Raw genomic sequence first — 18,697 nt, forward strand, 5'->3', positions numbered from 1 at the left:
ATTTTACACTGCTTGTGCTGCCTCAACTCTCCTCCTAACCCCGAGGTCTACCTGCAATCCAGGGCATGGAAGAATGCAACCCTCATATCACAAGATCATGATTTCATGGAACAAAAAAACATAACAAGATAACATTTTGCGATACAGTATCACCTTTCCTCTTTTTTGATTCTGAAAAATATCAGTAAGAGTGTGGCATAGTTTCACAGATGCTAACAAATAATGCTGACTGGGCTGCTTTCTGACTAGCAGGCACAAGGCAGCTTGTGCCTTTCATTTGCCTACATGCTGCATATCATCCATTTAAAAACAAGTGACAAAGCTGTAAAATCAAAATGTTATCCAAATAACAAGTCATGCATTGTCACAGGGAAGATGTCCAAAGCTTTCAGGACTTTGCAGTTTCCCTCTTTGCATCCACATATTATGGCTCTTGATCTCCCTTCAGATCAACACAGTCCACAGAAAATACAGGTATTTCCAGATTAAAAACAGGAAACATATGGGAATCTGGGCGAAACTTTGATCATAGCACTTCAGTCCTCAGACAGCTAAACTTGTGCATTCACAGTAAGACCAGTAACACCCACGCAGTGGTAAGAAGTCAGTGTGATGAAATATGCCCCAATTCCTGTCGTGTGCCACTTCTGCCCTACAGTCCTGTCATGAACCAGTTCCTGTCGTGAACCAGACCTGTCAGGCTGACTTCCAGGGAAAACACTTCTGGTCCCAAATAAAACAATTAGTTTGATACTGTGCATGTCATCAGTGAAGCCTCCTGAATAAGTTGAGTCACCATCCCTGGATGTATTTAAAAGCCATTTGGATGTGCCGCTCAGGGACATGACTTAGTGGAGGGTTGTTAGAGTTAGGGTAGTATGGTTAGGTTGTGGTTGAACTTGATGATCTTTAAGGTATTTTCTAACGTGAGCAGTTTATGATTCTATGATTCTATGAACTACAGCTGGCACCAGCTTGACTCAGTGCATGTGCTAACCAACATACACACACTGATGGGCTCTGTGGTAGGCTAAAAAACACAGAACTTGCACCAGCTCTGCTGTGTGAGTATAGCATTATTTTGTTCATTTCCTTCAAGCCACCATTTTTTTAAGTTTGCATAAACCTTATGTTTAAGAATGCAACCCCCTCCATCAAACCTTAGTGAACAGGGATACCCCATCCCTGGAGACATTCAAGGCCAGGCTGGATGTGGCTCTGGGCAGCCTGGTCTGGTGGTTGGTGACTCTGCACATAGTAGGGGGGTTGAAACTCAATGATCACTGTAGTCCTTTTCAACCCAGGCCACTCTATGATTCTATGAACTTAGCCTAGCATGCAACACTGACTAACAGAAACTTAAAAGAAAAAAAGCATAATCATTTCTATCCCATTCCACTAAAAGCGCCACTAAAATGGAGCACATTATAACAAACTTCATTAAAAAAAAAAACAACAACTACAGAAATATTGAGACACCAAGCCACATCTCCAGGCACAGAGCTCCATGACCTATATCAAAGTGGCTACCTAGCACGCTTAGGCACATGTAAAATGCAAATTTAGAGACTACCAATAATGCTGTGCAGGTGGCTTATATAATATATATGCCGCAAATCATTAACAAGCTAGGAAAAGTCTCACAGCACAAGTTATGGGAATGGACCCTTAGAGGTGATCCATCAGACTGATGTTAGATTTGTTTCAAAGCTATATTTGAATATATTAATTAATACACATATGCTTAATGCTCTACATTTTTGCAATTCTGTACATATTTTCTAAGGACATTATTCTCTTGCCTTAAAAATGATTTTTAGGCACTTTGGAATGACTTAATCTTAAAATGCCCTCAGGTAGCATTCATGTTTCGAAAGGCACTGGTGGCTAAACGAGCAATTTGTTCCCCGTCACTCCTCTTGAACGTTCAGATCTCGTGTTCCTCCATTAGCTGGTACCACCCTGATTTCACAGACAAAAAAAGCTGGAAGTGAGGCTTCATAATTTCGTAAGTCAGCTCCTGCAGCATCTGTGTTCCCCTGCTCTGCCCTCCAACTTCCTTCCTCTGTGCCTTGAGAGACACTGTACAAGGATTAGCATTAGGAGTGCGAGTTGTTTTGTTGTGCTTAGTTTTGGTTTGTTTTAAACTTTGCATATCATTCACCCAAGTAAAAAAAAAATAGAAACGAACAGGAGCATTCATGTACTCTCTGAACAACATCTAGATTACCTTCAGTTCTGGCATCACCCTTAAGCCACAGAGAATAGCTGTACACCTGCTTGACAGAAGCCCCTTTGCTAGGCTTGCTGGTTCCCAGTGTCTGTGCTGAGCACATTGCTCTGCCAAGGCAGAGACCCCTTGCTATCACTGCAGTGCAGGCTCCAAGCCATCCTTCCACCTTTGAGCATCAGTTCCTCAGTGCAGCTGAATTCCTCTGCTGATTCTTCTGAATTTTTTGGACTTTCCCCCACTGAAATAAGCATCTCACCAAAAGATTGGCATGGTTTATTTTACCTTTATGAAAGAATGTTACTAGCGTGTCCTAAAAGCTGCCTGAACAGACCAGAATGATCACAGCCTGGAATGAAGATGTTGCTACCAGGCTCCCTCTTTAGTAACATTTAAACTAATTTTAGTCATAATTAAAGTGGCTTCCAGAAGAAACTGAAAGCAAGAACACGCTGACCTGCAGGTCCCTCAGAACACAGAGAAGAACTGAGATGATCAGATATCCCAGCACCACGTGATTACAGCATCAGGTCATGCCATAAACAAATCCCATTTCCTGATGGGCCCCATCCCAATACGCAGAAGCATGTTACAGGGTAATGCTAACAGCCTTCTGAGGCTCCCCACCCTACCTCCAAATACACAATCACACACAGCATAAACCACACAGATGCCTGTGCCTATATGGACTGATAAAGCCGCATCTGTTTGGTGCTTGCTAACTCTAGGCTTGGCTCAGAATGAATCCAAACAGCTCTCCCTATGAGATACCACATGTGCAGTGAGGCTGGACCAAGGTAGGGCTGGCAGGCAGCAGCTGCCCTTGGGCTGGGCTCTGGCCCTATCCCATAGGGTGTAGGTACAGCCAGGAAAATTACACACCAGGTTGTAAAAGGAAGGAGGGAGCCTGGCTTAAATTAAGCAGGGACAGATGGCCAGGTCAGGAGAATGACAAGGAGAAGGACACAAACAACTCTGCCATCCCACAGGCAAGAAGTCAGAAGAATTAGCTTCACTGCAAAGTACCAATCAAACCATTTTTACCTTACAAAAGGAAATGTTACTATCACACCTGGTTATATCACTTCAAATTATTGATTAAGCATTTTCATCGACTCGAACATTCACCATCAAACAACCCATGTGAAAAACCTTCAACCCCTCAGGAAACAGAGGACTTTGCTCTGACACGTGTAATGAATGGCAGGCTTCCCACGTGAAATCAATGGGAACCAAAGGCAACAGAGGTCAAGACAACTCAGACCTGATAATGCGGCCACTAACAGCTGGACCCTTCATCCCTTTCCCCAGGCCGATACAACCTAACACAGCTCATGAAGTGGATCCAGAGGAGGGCCACTAAGATGATCAGAGGGCTGGAGCACCTCTCCTGTGAGAAAAGGTTGAGGGAAATGGGCTTGTTTAGCTTGCAGAAGAGAAGGCTCCAGGGAGACCTCATTGTGGCCTTCCAGTACTTGAATGGAGCATATAAACAGGAGGGGGAACGGCTGTTTACAAGGGTATATAGTACCCTTGTACTATACAAGGGTACATGGACAAGGGGGAATGGTTTTCAACTGAGACAGGGGAGGTTTAGGTTAGATATTAGGAAGAAGTTTTTCACACAGAGGGTGGTGACACACTGGAACAGGTTGCCCAAGGAAGTTGTGGATACCCCATCCCTGGAGGCATTCCAGGCCAGGCTGGATGTGGCTCTGGGCAGCCTGGTCTGGTGGTTGGTGACCCTGCACATAGCAGGGGGGTTGAAACTAGATGAACTTTGAGGTCCTTTTCAACCCAGTCCACTCTATGATTCTAACCATGACCTCTCTTCTCCTAATCCTAATTTCTGGGAAAAGTCTGAATTCTTCAACTTTGAATACACAATGTTACAATTCCAATTTTTTTTTTTTTTTTTTTTTTTTAATCTAATCTTAAGGAGACCTGGAGGTAAAGTACACCAAATTGTGATGAAGGTCTTCAGCAAAATTTTCTTAAAAGATCAAGGCAGACAGTTTTAAACAAGTCTATAGGTGGTTGCTTTGTTGGTTGGTTTATTTGCTTTTTAAGATAGGAGTTCAGCGATTTTTAACTTTTTCCCTCGTATACTTTCATCTGGGAGCCTCAATAAATGCTGTAACTACTGACAGCAGAGCTTTAGAACCTTCCTAGAGAGTTATGAATCAATGAACATTAAGTACCTGTTACAACTTACTCTTCTGGAGTTACTAAGTATCTCTTCTGCTGCACAGCATAGCAGTAATGGCCTCAAGTTGGACCAGAAGAAGTTCAGGTTGGATATTAGGAAACAATTTCTGCTCAGAAAGAGCAGGGAGGTATTGGAGCAGGCTGTCCAGGGAGGTGGCGTAGATAATGTCCCTCAAAGTGTTCATGTAATGTGGAGATGTAGCACTGAGGGACGAGGTTAGTGGGCATGGTGGGGATGGGTCCATGGTTGGACTGGATGATCTGAGAGGTCTTTTCCAATCTCAGTGATTCAGTGGTTCAAAATAAGGACTGAAGAGAAACATCACATCCTGGCCAGCTGCTCAGGAAAGCTTACAGAAGATACATATTTGTACTGTAGAGGCTAAGTAAGACTTTGAACTACAGAGTTCCCCTAAGAGTTCAGCTGGATGCCCTGTTATTTGGCCAACACATATAAGACATCTCTCTCTTTTGGGAAAGGTATGAGCACCTAAAATACAAGATCACTACTGAGAGCAGCTACTATAATCGATTGGTTGAATTCGAAGCTGTACATCCAGGCTGGATGTGGCTCTGGGCAGCCTGGTCTAGTGGCTGGTGACCCTACCCATGGCAGGAGGGTTGAAACTTAATGATCTTTGAGGTCCTTTTCAACCCAGGCCAGTCTATGATTCCACGATCCACAGAAAGCAAGCCTCTCAGAAGAGAAATGAAAAGGAATGCTTCATTTGTGAAATGTAAGCAGTCGTGATTACAAAACAAGCATTCCTACCAGCCACTTTATATCCAAAACATTAACGAGACCGCATACCCATTGTAACCTCCAAGTTCTTCAGGTTACCACCCTCTTACCCTCTCATCCTGTCTGCATACAGCAGCTTGACTCGAGTGGTCTCTAATCCTAAAACTGCACTGGTTATTTTCATGATGTTTCAGAGAGCTCAAAAAATAAAAACTAATTTAACTCCGAATGCATAATAAGATGCCAGAATATCACCTATAAACTCATGACTTGATGACTTAGACTTTCTGCATGAAAGAAATACCATTCCAGAGGAATCCGCAGCTCACATCAACCCTCCAAGGTGGGTAAAAATGACCTTTATATCCAAACATGGCTCCATCTGAGCCAAAGTGCAGACACACAAGGAGCAGTTGGACATGGCTGACATTTTTCAAGGAGGTATTTCAGGTTGCTGAGGCATTCAGGTATCTCTGGATCTAAAAGGTTTTACAAGTCACATGGGTGCTTCCAACCAAAGCCACCAGCAAGATGTACATCTCCACCCAAATACCACATTACTGTGCCCTGTATGAATGCCAGGAAGATCCTTTCTCCTAAAGGATACTATCACTTAATGAAGAACTGAGATAAATAATAGTTAAGCCTTCACGTATTAAGGAATAATATAGGCACAAATGGTCCTGTAGGTGTGCCACTGATGGACAGATAGGTAAAGAGACAGGTAAGCAGCAGCGTTTACACATGCAAACTGCAACCCTACACACAACATCAGCCCACGCTGTCTTCTGATCTCTTCTGGAGAGTGGCCAAATCCACAGTACTTGGAGCAGCAGTACTTACTGAGATGTCCTGAAAATGAAGTGCACAGAACTAATCCAACTACTCAGTCCCAAAAGACATCACCACAACTACTAAAACTTCCTTTACATAAATATTTGTCAAAGAAAAAAAAAATTAACAGGAACCACGAAGGGAAATACGCTGTATGGAAAGCTATTTCAGCATCACTTTCCTGATAGAAACAACCTTAAAAGAGTTCAAGTGTTGAAAATGAAAAGCATAAGTTCTGTCAACTCAGAGGAAAACTATATTGCAGCATTCTATCCAAGAATGTAAAGAGCCATAACATGCAACAGCAGCTCTTACATGCTTTCGCCACAGAATTCTCTTAAACAAAATTCTCATACAACTCAACTCCTATTTATTTTAATGGCAGTACAATTAACTGCACATTGTGGAACACATATATAGCTTGTCATTGATAATGAATTACTTGAGTACATTACGGAATCCTCTTTAGAACGCCAAAATCATGGCTGTAGTGAGGCAGTACAAATATTTCAAACAATACTCCACCTTCCCTGCATGGTCCATCACCAGAATGCCCACCCCATGCAGCAGCAGGCCTACATTTTCCCCAATCTTCCCTTTGCTACTGATGCATTTGAAGCAGCCCTTCCTGCAGACCTTCACATCCCTTGCCAGATTTAACACCCGATGAGCCTTACCTCACACCAACCCTCCCAGAGAGGGAGAATCTTCCCTTCTTTTTGCCTTTCCCCCAAACATCCTCCATATTACTAAAGCTTTTCAGGCTGACCTAAGCACCTAGAAAAAAAAATAAAGGACCACTGGATCACTGGCAACACCTACAAATTACTACATGGTTACTAAGTATACTCTCAGGGAGGGACATTTCCACTTAGATACAAAATCTACTTTTGCTAAACAAACCATCTAGAACTGGACCAAAAATAAGGTCAGTGGAAGTATGATCTAAAGGCTACTTTGCTAAGTAAAAATACATAAGCACTGTTATATATTAACAACAGCAACAACCACCACCACTGAACAGCAGCATTTCAAAGCAAAGACTCTTCACAGCTATCTACTGAAAGCCAGCATGTTACACAACAGCAGTACTGTGTGAATTAGGCTCTGTCAATCCCTCAACGACAGAAGAGCACCCAAACTTTTAAGAGATGTGGGGTGTAGATGTTAGAGTTTGGACTCTGGGTTGTAACTGTCCCTAACTACATGTCCTTCTCTCCCACAGTGACCTCTGGCAACACCTGATCCATTCATACTGATTCATTTCCACACAAGCTTTTGAGAGCAAACTCTTTCATCTACTCGCCTCAGTTATTAGCACGTGGCAACAGAAGGAACAAGCAAGTAGAACAGAAGTGGAACTTCTTGATGCTGTGTTGTTACATTGGGACTAAACAGTACCAGCAACACTCTGCACATCCACTGACACGATTACGGAGATAAAGCAACTTGAATTCACACTACCACGTGATTCTAAATGAAGGACAGAATGTTTGTGCTGTGCAACCAAAACATTTCACTCACAAATACACGGTTTCCAACTACAGCTTTAAGTCCGACAAAGAATTTCTTCAGGGATGACTCTCAATTCAGCAGTGCTCTTTCCCTGCCAGGCTACTTAATGTGCAAGGCTTCTCCTTCACCCTTCAGTCCCTGCTGCACCCTTTCAGTTTTCACTTGCTGCTGGCTTTGGTGCTCATCAAAACCCCCCTAAGTAGCCAATTCAATTCATTGATGCAGCTGAAAATTCAGCCTGGCTAGAAGCAGGAGACAAACCTCTTTCTGGGTTAGTGCATGAATTATCGTTGCTCTCCTTGAACAGATTCAAAGTCCAAGACCACACAAAGTACAGTTACACGTCTGTGAGCAAAGGAAGGCAAACGTTTCCTCCATCTTTAGGCAACAACAAGATTTTAGAGCAACTGAGGTTAGGGGAGCTTTCCTCCAAACCCACAGTTGCAGGAAACATAACATAGGTATGAGCAGGAACCTACTTACCAGGTTTGGCTTCTGGAGAACTTTGATTTAACTACAGAGCTCTTTAAGCTGCTTTATCTTTAGCCAGCCTGATGGATCACCACTACATAGCTCACTTCAGGCCCATTCTCTGCTGCTACAAGTACTTGTGCCCCTGCATGGCAAACTGCTTCAGGAAATTGACTCGGAGGAAAAATTACTGAAGGAAGGTGGGGAGGTGGAGAAGAGGACACATTCTTGGTATTGGCTTCCTGTTCCAGCCCAGCATGCACCCACACAAACAGGGGCAACTTCTGTTTGTGCCAGTTCAGCCTGAAAACGTTCACGGCTAGACATGACAACTACTCAGGTCCACAGTGCTACCAAACAGCCATTAACTTTCCTTAGCACATCATTTGATGCTCTCACAACTTTCACTCAATGGGAGCTTAAACTAATCATGCCAGGACTGCTGCGGTCCCACTCTTTCCCTTCCATTTAATGTCTTGATGTCTTTATAGCACCAGCACAGAGCAGGAGACTCAGTGACTTGTTTTACTTTGCTTCAGACTCCACTTGCAGCCAGCTCACTGCTCAGCCCTGTGAGCACCGTTACATCTGGAACACGGAGGTGGGGACAGCAATATACCTGCAGCGCTTTCAGCTTAGATCAGCTTTCAGGATATGTTTACTCAGATGGATGCAAACAGATGCCAACTTCTCTACCAACACCCTAACTTGCTGGACACAAGCCAGCTGCAATGGAGATGACATAACTGAGCCTAATTGCACGCCCAAACCAAAATACCTCACCTGTAGGATACTTTCCGACTACTTCAGCTCCTCTAAGCCTTAATATATTCCTTCGGCCTTGTTTCTTTATTACACAGTGGAACCTCCTTGATCCTAAGGCACTGATTAACCACGATTCCTTTCCCAAGGTGCCACCAACAGCACCCCGCGCGTGGTACACTTAGTGCTGCCAAAGACATAATGCTAACCTGCTGGGCACATTGTTGTTCTCTATTTCAAGCCTCGTAACACCAGGAAATGCTGAAAATAGCACACCCAGGCCCAGCGCCCTCCTCCTCACCGCGCTCACACAACCCACAGCGCTTATTACCACCACCTCATGCCATCTCCTCCCCAGAACGGTACACTATACCCTTCACCCCTCACCCCAGGCCCCGTCCTCCCTCCCTCACACCTCTCACCCACCCCACAGAGCCCTCCGTGACACACCCGACACCCCAGGCTCACCCTCTCACCCCCATACCCTTCCCAAACACCTCCTCCTCCCCCATAGCCCAAGGCTCCCCCCGCTCCTTGCGCCCCCCCCACCCCGACCACCCACCAGGTACAGAGTGCCGTAGATGCGGAGGGACTCAGCCAGCGCTCCCTGCGTGACATGCAGGACAGCGACGGAGCAGCGCGGGTGCCAGGTGTGCCCGATCTCGTAGCAGCTGTGGGGGATGGACTTGCTCAGCGCCGCCATCTTGCCGCGCGCGAGCGGATGAAGAGAGGTTGAGGGGGGGGGGGCGCGCGCTCCCGCCGCGTCACCGCCGATGCGGGAGAAAGGTCGCGCGGGGCGCTGCCGGCGACGGGGTTACTCGCGGGCAACCGTGGCCGCTTCCCCCCCTCCCAGCCGGGCTCGCGTGAGCCCCGCAGCCAATCCGCGGCGCCGGGGGGCGGGGTGGCGCGGGCTGCAAGCGGGCTGCGGGCCGGCGGGGGTAGGGCGGCTGGCTGCCGAGCGTGGAGGCGGGTTGGGAACCGATGGCGGCGGGGTGAGGGGGGGGGGGATTGCAAACACTGGGTATGGGTTAAGAATTGATTTATTGATGGGGGAGGGGGAGTTGAAATGGATATTGGGGTTTGCACCGGGGGTATGGAGGGAGAGTTGCTGCAAAACGAGGGTGGGGGGGAGCGACTGCAAAACGATGGAAGGTGGAGAACTGGGGAGGGGGATCTAGAAATAGATGGGGGTTGCAAACCGATGGAGAGGTTATAAATATTGGATAGAAGGGTTGCAGGCTGAGGAGAATTGCAGATGGACGGGGGAGCTGCAAATCCGGGGGGCATTGCAAACCGATGGGGAGTTGCACACTGGGTGAGGGGGATTGCAAATAGATGGGGGGGTTGCAATCAAGTGGAAGGGGCTGCAAACTGGAAAGGTGGATGGCAAAGCTCCACTCCATGGGGAGGGGGAGTTGCAAATCAGGGGGTGTGCGCAGTCCTGGGAGCGCTGGGGGGGGAGTCTGTCTGCTGGGAGCATTTGCACCAGGGTGTGTCAGTGTCTGGGAAAGCAAACTGGGGGGTGGAGGGACACAGCTGGGGCTGCTTACAGCTTCAGGGTACCTGCAGCCCTCTGCAGTGTGAGCTGGGCTACAGAATCCTCGGGGGCAGGGGTGGTTCTGCAGCCAGGTCAGCTGCAGCCCTGGCATGTGGCCCAGCTTGCAGTGCTGGCTATTTGTGGGCCCAACGTGCTGGGATGTCCTGTGGTGTCTCTGTGAAGTTTGTGAACGCTCCGTGCTGGGTACAGGGTGTACAGTGGCTGAGTGAGGAGTTGTGTGAAGCTTGGCTGGCAGATAGGGCCTGGTAGGGCCAGATCTTAGAGCCATATAATATCCCGAGTGGGAAGGGGCCCACAGGGATCACTGAGTCCAACTCCAGGATCCACATAGGACTATCCCAAATTCAAACCCAATGTCTGGGAGCACTGTCCAAATGCTCCCTGAGCTCCGGCATTCGGGGCCGTCCCACTGCCCTGGGCAGGCTGTTCCATGCCCACCGCCCTCTGGTGCAGACCCCTTCCCTCACCCCCAGCTGCCCCTCCCCTGACGCAGCTCCATGCCGTTCCCTCGGGCCCTGTCGCTGTCACACAGAGCAGAGCTCAGCGCTGCCCCTCCGCTCCCTGTGAGGCGCTGCAGCTGCCGTGAGGCCTCCCCTCATGTCTCCCCAGACTCTGCTCTGGGCTGAACACACCACGGACCTCAGCTGCTCCTCATTTCATCCTAACCTTTTGTACCTGTGCTTAAGATTGCCCCAACACAGGTGCAGCACCTTACACTTGGCCTGGCTGAACTTCGTGAGGTTGGCATGGGCCCACCTCTCCAGCCTGTCCAGGTTCCTCTGGATGACATCCCTTCCCTCTAGTGTGTCATCTACACCACTCAGCTTGGTGTCATCTGCAAACTTGAGGGTGCATTCGATCCCACTGTCCATGTTGCCTTCAATGATGTTAAATAACTCTAATCCCAACACTGATCCCTGAGGAATGTCACTCGTCACCAGACTCCATGTGGACATTGAGCCATTGACTGCAACTCTCTGAGTGCGACCATCCAGCCAGTTCCTTATCCAGTGAGTGGTCCACCATCAAATCCATTTTTCTCCAACATGGCAACCAGGATGTCGTATGGGACAGTGTCAAACACTTTGCACATGTCCAGGTAGATGGTGTCATGCTGTAACTCCATCATTAAAGGCCACCAAGTTTGTCAAGCATGACTTGCTCTTGGTGAAGCCATGCTGGTTACTACCAATCACCTCATCTTTATTTTCCATGTGCCTTAGTAGGGCCTTCAGGAGGATCTGCTCCATGATCTCGCCTGGCACAGTGGTGGGACTCTCTGTCTTGTAGTTCCTTGGATCTTCTTTTTTTTTCCTTCTTGAAAATGGGGCTTAAGTTTCCCCTTTTCCAATCAGTGGGAACTTCACCAGACTGCCATGACCTTTCAAATATGATGGATAGAGGCTTGGCAGTTTTATCCACCGGTTCCCTCATGGAGGAATTCAGTTCCACACCTTTGCTTCATATGCCCTTCCATGTAAGACACCATTTTGTCAGACTGCCCCTCTGCTGCCATCTGTCACACAGCAACAAAACATAACAGAATACTGGTGGGAAGGTTCAACTTCTACTGCCATCCCACCAACATTCGCTTCTGACATCGTGGGCCAACACAGTAAAATAGGAGATGTTAATTTCAGAGCAGCCCTTGGAGCAGCTCTGCAGGTCTTGTGGTTCAGTGACCCAGTGCATCACTTCTTGCTTCTGCAGGGCACTGCTTAAAGAACTGTTTGCAGGCAGAAATGGCAGTTGTTGTCTAAGATATGGATTAGCCCAGCTCAGCTCAGGAAAACACCTCCTGATAAAGGAAAACCCAGCCTCATTCACATGTGAAGCAGCTCTGCTTGGACCTGAGCAGGAGGTTTGGAATCTCTGCCAACTCTGGCTGTGCACTAACGAAGAAGGCAGTGCAGCACTGACCTTGCTCCAGGCCCTGTTCCATGGAGTTGTAGTCCTCTATTCTGGGAAGCCCTAGGGGTGAAGTAGCATGGGAAAATCCTAACAGCCCATCCCAGGCTGGGCTGTCCTGGGAGCTCAGCCTTGGTTAGAACAAGGACAGCAGCATCTTGGAAAAGAAGAGACTCATTTCGATTCAAAAAGCACTGAGGACCTTTACTTTTACCTCCTTATGTTCCTGGGGCTTTCAGGAGCTCTCCTGGCCATGTGGACAAGGCTGTACCCTGCGAATACCAGGCTGTGTCTATAAAGCTACTTAAATGCATGCCAGGGATTGGTTCTTTGGTGTGAGGCTGGGTGATATGGCTCAGACTTGCCTTGTAATAAATATCTGGGTGTCCTGGAGAGTGTTTCTCTGAGTAGTCCTAAAACCAAAGGCAGAGTGTGAGCTAATTGCTAAGCAGCATGAATGACAGGGGAATTGAGTGCTCTGAGTGCTCAGCTTACTCCAGCTCCTCATTAATTCAGCAGTGTCAGATATACCAGGACATCTGGATTAAAGTTTAGACAGTCAAAAATGTCAGATGCATGTAAGCCTCATTAAAGAACAGGTACAATATCTCAATTTCTGTGCCTTCTCCCAGACAGGTGAGCGATGTAGCAGCATCCCACTGCCCTGGACTCTTCTAGCTCATCCATTTGCAGCTGAGCTGACAGAAAGCAACTTTCAAGCATTAGCTAGGCCAGACTCCCACTTATGTCTCTCAGGCTTTGGCACGACACCTATGTTATTGGACAGCACTACAGATCTCCAGCTCACCTATACTGATGCTAACTGGCATACAGATGGCTCAGGGGACAATGGCTGCATGCAGAAAAGCACTGTCCACCTTTCCAGGTTACTGAGAATCTCACTGTCTGAGAACATTCTCTACTAATATCTTCAGTGTCTAACAAATCTGCTGTCTGCAAGGGAAATCAGAGATCTCAGCCCATGGCAGTAGATGGAGGTGTGAAGAATTCTGCTTGCCCTCACAGTGAGTCCCCATAGAATCATAGAATTGTTTGAGCTGAAATAGACTCTTAAAGATCATCTGGTCCAACTCCCCTGCAATGAGCAGGGACACCTACAGTTCAATCAGGTGCTTATAGCCCCATCCAACATGACCTTGAGTGTCTCCAGGGACAGGGTATCCACCACCTCTTTGGGCAACCTGTGCCAGTGCTTCACTACCCTTATTGGAAAAAAAACTTCTTCCTTATATCTGATCTTAATCTTCCCTCATTTAGTTTAAAGCCATTTCCCCTTGTCCTATCCCCACAGACCCTGCTACAGAGTCTGTCTCCTTCTTTCTCACAGCCCCTATTTAGATACTGTAAGGCTGCTCTCCATTCTCCCCACAGCCTTCTCTGTTCCAGGCTGAACAGCCCCAGCTCTCCCAGCCTGTCCTTGTAGGAGAGGTGTTCCATCCCTTGCATCATTTTTGATGCACTCCAACAGCTCCATGTCTCTCCTGTACTGAGGACTCCACATCTGAACGCAGTACTCCATGTGAAGTCTCATAGAGCAGAGCAGAGGGGAAGGATCACCTCCCTCACCCTGCTGGTCAGTATTAGGAGGTCGTCTGGATTGGAACCTATTGCAGAGCATTTAACTGATTGAAAAAAAATCAGCCAAAAAAGAAAGGGAAAAAAAAAAAAAAAAAAAAAAAAAGGAACCAAAGAAATAAACCAAACAGGGAACTTCATATCACGGGAGGCTTCATGTTCCAAGTGCAGAAGAATCTGGGATATCTTCCTCCTAAACATTTTTATGCATCAGAACAATCTGGAACCATTTTGATTTGGAAGCAGTGCAGAGCTTTGCCCTCTCTCCTCTCTCATAGTGCTTTCCAGCTTGTTGCTTTTTTTGCCATGTATTTGTTTGCTCCCTTGGGACAGGTGATCCAGCTTTTCCCTGCTGCTCATGCAGTTCTCAGTGCCTTCCTGAGCTGTGCTTCTGTAAGCAGCTCCTCTTGTCCACCAGGAATTGCTCTCTAGGAGAATAGGGCTTTGCAGCCACTTTTCTCATGCTTCCACTCTCATTTTGTCCTTCTGCTTGTTCTCTTGCCATTCATGTGACCGTCTCATGCTTCCATTATAACCTTCTGTTAAATCTTCACTGAAAATTACTGTGCTGCTATGAAAGTTGGGGAATAAATGCATCTTTCAGCTTGGGTCAGTGCAGGTGAATACAGTGTGCACACTGACAGACACCTGCTTCCCTCAGTAAACTGCAGAGGATCCCACAGACATGGCTGCGCTGTGTACTCACCAGGGCACTGTCAGAACATTGCCAGGAAATCTGCAAAAAGTAAATTTCAGGAGAGAACTGAAGGCCTTTGAGAAGGGTCTGGAGCCTCATGCCATCAGTCGTATCTGGAGAGAGCTTCACGAATCTCTGTTTCTTCTCAAGATCTGGCATAAGTGTAAGTGCAGGCTATAATTAGCTTTGTAGGCATAAACCGTAAGCTCACAACACAACCAATTTCCCTAATGCTTGTCATGCTTGTCTAGAATGGCAGTGAGTGGCCATTCATTGAGCTGGCATTAGAATCACAGAATCATTAAAGTTGGAAAAGACTACTAAGATCACCTAGACCAACAGTCAACCCATCCCCACCATGCTCACTAACCACGTCCCTCAGTGCCACATCTCTGTGTTTCTTGAATGCCTCCCAGGATGGTGACTCCATCACCTCCCTGGGAAGCCTGTGCCAATGCCTCGCCACTCTTTTGGAGAAGAAATATTTCCTGATATCCAACCTGAACCTCCCCTGGTGCAACCTGAAGCCATTACCTTTTGTCCTATCACTGTTACCTGGGAGAAGAAGCCAACCCCCACCTCACCACCACCTCCTTTCAGGGAGCTGTAGGGGGTGATAAGGTCTCCCCTGAGCCTCCTCTTCTCCAGACCAAACAATCCCAGCTCCCTCAGCTGCTCCCCATAAGATTTGTGCTCCAGACCACTTACATCTCTGCTGCCCTTGTCTGGACATGCTCCAGGGCCTCAGTGTCTTTTTGAGGGGCCCGAAGCTGAACACAGTACTCAAGGTACATCCTCCCCAGAGGTGAGTACGGAGGCCCTTTAAGAACCACTTTTCTCCCTTTTTTTTCCCAATGGTAAACTTAAGCCATGTTGCATTATTTGAAGAAGGATTCTCTTTTGGCTTATAGTCCTGAATCCTACTTGTTCTTTTTTTCTTTTTTAGCAGGGAATAATCTCAATATCCCCTCGTGTTTGCTGATATTTCAAGGTAAAAGAATTAACTGGAAGTTTTCCCATTTTCCAGATGTAACGATTTCCAAAATAAATATGGGAAGGGTTGTGGGATAATACCATGTGAACATTTTAATACACACAGCAATGTCCTCCGGTTTATACAGATCTGGATTTTTTCCAGACATAAATGTTGAAGTCTTTCTTAGAGAGGTAGCAAGGATTACATCAAGAAATCAGAACCGTGGTGTTCACCACACTGATTCTGCAAGCCAAACCAAGAGATGACATACTGAGCTGTGCTCATACTTCTCTCTTCAGGAGAATTGTATTTCAATGGTGTTTTGTCTATGGTGCTGCTGTTCCTGGAGATGGTGATTTATTCTTTCTATATCAGGTGACAGAATTGGCTGAAGTGAGCCATGAAGGGCTAAACTGAGCCACTGGGATCGCTACAGGAGGAATCAGAGGCAGTGCACGTGGACACCACTCCAGCAGCAGCCCAGAATGGGAACTGGGACCCAGAGGAGCAGCTGCTTCTCTGCTCATTTCCTGCTTTTCGAGAAAGTGCTCTCAGTAGTTCTGGAAAGAATGCAAAATAACATCTTGCATCCTCCAGCTACCTCAACCTGCTTGAAACTCCCTCAGCTGGGTGATAAAGGCTGTTTCTCTGCCTTCGTTCGACTAACATCCTTAAACCTCTGCAACCTACTTCTACTCCCAGCCTGTGTCACTACTCCATCCAGATGGCAATAAAATCTTTTAGGGTGGAAAAATTGTGTGCTACCAAAGCAAACGTCTGCCCATGCTCCCTGCAATCACAGTGCTGCCTCTGGAACTCATGTCCCCTTCCTCCCTCTGTGATGTTTTCCTCATTCAGCAGTCAGGAAAGACCTGTCCTGCTCAGGTTCCACGTCCTTCACCTCTGCATGCCAGGTGGGGGCAGCAGCCTTCAAACAAGCAGATGGTGCTCACCTTCCTATGGATATGAGTGGGAAGGAGGGAAGTAGGGCTCTGGACCTCTTGAATGAGTTCTGAGATATATGTGCTATAGAGAGGTCTGACCTCAAGCAGGGTAGGTACAAGCTTGTTGGCTGTGCTTTTCAGCCCTGCAGATGTTACATCTTTCCCAAAGCAGGACAGAAAAAGCAGGGAGGAATGAATGATGAAATCCTTTAGTAAAAAATGTTGTTTCTCTGTCCCCTCAGCCATTCCCATCTTATTTGAGGTTATTACTGCAACATTATTTATGCTTCAATCACAGGAATTTTTTCATGGTCATGAATAGCTTTGTGAACCTAAGAAAAGACACAGAAGGAGCCATTTTTTCTCTGTTTGAAGTCCTAATGCACTTGAAGTTTCTGTAATAAAACTGTCAGTCCATAAAGTTGGGCTGCTAAGACCACAGATAAAATGTAGTTATTCTAAAGCAACTGAGCTCCTTTGAAAAGCAATGATAGTTTCGAGGAACTCGGCGCTATTGAAAAGGCTTTCAGTTTAAGCCTGAACTTTCCAGAGGAATAATGAACAGTAAATTTCACTGACTTAATTTTCAAATGCCCATGTTGAAATAGCCTTAGGACTCTGATCACTCCTGCTGCCAGCTCTTAGACATCCCGGCAGTGAAATTCAACAGCCTCAGTCACAGATGCTGAATCACTGCATGTTGCAGGTCTGTGTTTCCCAGCAAAATGGCCGTGATTTTAGGTTATCCTGCAAAGCTGGTTTGATAAACAGCATCGTCCTTCAGCAGGACTCTGGATGTCCAGTACTGTGAGCAGTTGTAAACGAAAGAAGCAGCGCTCCCATGATGACTTTTAGCTCTTTAGATAGCAGGATTAAGCAGGTAGATGTGGCTTTAGACATCCATGTTTGGACCTCATGTCAAAGACAAAAGCATTATAAAAATGGATTTGATGGGACTGCATGGCTGCCCATCATTACCAGCACACTTTTGGTTTCTCTCTGCTGGACTGAGCTTTAAACGTACATCAAAAAGAATCGAGAAGTTGAAATAAGCCACTTTCAACTCTCAAAAGAACCATTTTTAAACACAGAAGCATTCGGAGAACAAAACCTCCTTTTCAGCACTCCTGGCTCATTCCTGGGGGCCATTTCTTACAGTTCTGCTAAATCAGTTGAGAAAGTCACCAAAGCGTAGCAACATTGCAGTGTTCCTATGAAAAAAAAAGGCACCAAAGATCCTTGAGAAAACCCCAAACAGCGCATAAAGCAAGAACAAATGTTTTCTATATGTGGTATTGTTAAAACTCCCAAGTGGCATAAATATAATAAACAATAGTGAAGAATGGGATATTTCTGTTTGTTTCCACACACTTGAGATGACCTAACCTACCTCAGGCATGGCTCCACTTTGTGACTTGTGAGTTATTTGATCGCTCCAAACTTGTGAAAATAAACACTATTATTCTACTGTTTGACATTGTGCATTCTTTTGTTCTCTGCAAATAGACTGAGAACTATCAAATGAAAGTAAATCATAATGAAACGCAAATCAAAATAAAAGCTGCAGATAAAGGAAAAACAGCACATTGGAAAAAAGAAATGTAATAAACACAGAAATAATGCAATGGTAGGCGCATCGCTGAGCACAGCTCCGTGTGCTCCAGATGACTTGGTCAGCGTTTTATGGTTCAGTTCTGATCTCATTTACAGAGGTCTCCTGCAGAGACTTTCCCCATACTAACTCTAGGATAGATAGAAATCTAACAGGGGGTTGGAACTTGGTGATCCTTGGGGTCCCTTCCAACCCAAGCCATTCTATGATTCAATGATTCTATGAATTTCAGGTTAGGATTTTAAGAGAATCCTGTGAGAATTGCTCAGATCCCAACCCAGCTTAGTACAGGCTGGACACATAACTTGATGCCTCTTAATAAATTCCCCTCCTAAAGTAACAGGTTCCTTTTCTGGCTGTTCCAATACTGTCTTAGATAGTTTTCAGCATTTTGCCTAGCTGTAAATAAAGGCTGTGGTGTCATCTTGGTATCCGAGTTCCCATCCGGAAGACATAAACTTGAGTACAAATTCTTTCTGAGGAATGATTCTGCTTTTTGAGGTTAGCTAAGCCCAAAAAACCCACCCATGCCTCTGTGTAGCAGTCATGTCTGAAAGTCATGTTTTGTAGATCATGTAATATTTGTCCAAATTTGTGCACATCATGTTAAGAATCACTGTCGTTCACTGGGCTTTCACCACTCA

At 46.2% G+C, this 18,697-nt stretch overlaps 1 protein-coding gene and 1 long non-coding RNA gene across 8 annotated transcripts in view; one reads left to right on the forward strand and one right to left on the reverse strand.

Annotated features, from left to right (window-relative positions):
• Positions 1-9,477, reverse strand: part of TMEM135 (transmembrane protein 135) — a 167,144-nt gene extending 157,667 nt beyond the window's left edge. For all 7 annotated transcript variants that reach the window (XM_015280334.4, XM_015280342.4, XM_040648167.2 and 4 more), the window contains exon 1: positions 9,325-9,477. In XM_015280334.4, the coding sequence (XP_015135820.1) occupies positions 9,325-9,465 (141 nt within the window). In that variant the 5' untranslated portion in view covers positions 9,466-9,477. The remainder of the gene's footprint in view (positions 1-9,324) is intronic.
• Positions 9,478-9,698: 221 nt separating this feature from the next.
• Positions 9,699-17,913, forward strand: LOC107052318. The gene is made up of 2 exons (XR_001464731.4): positions 9,699-9,754; positions 15,873-17,913. It is a non-coding gene; the product is annotated as an uncharacterized LOC107052318 (long non-coding RNA).
• Positions 17,914-18,697: the final 784 nt, after the last annotated feature.

The sequence above is a fragment of the Gallus gallus genome, chromosome 1 (assembly GCF_016699485.2).
Source record: "Gallus gallus isolate bGalGal1 chromosome 1, bGalGal1.mat.broiler.GRCg7b, whole genome shotgun sequence".
In the NCBI taxonomy this organism is placed as follows: domain Eukaryota; kingdom Metazoa; phylum Chordata; class Aves; order Galliformes; family Phasianidae; genus Gallus; species Gallus gallus.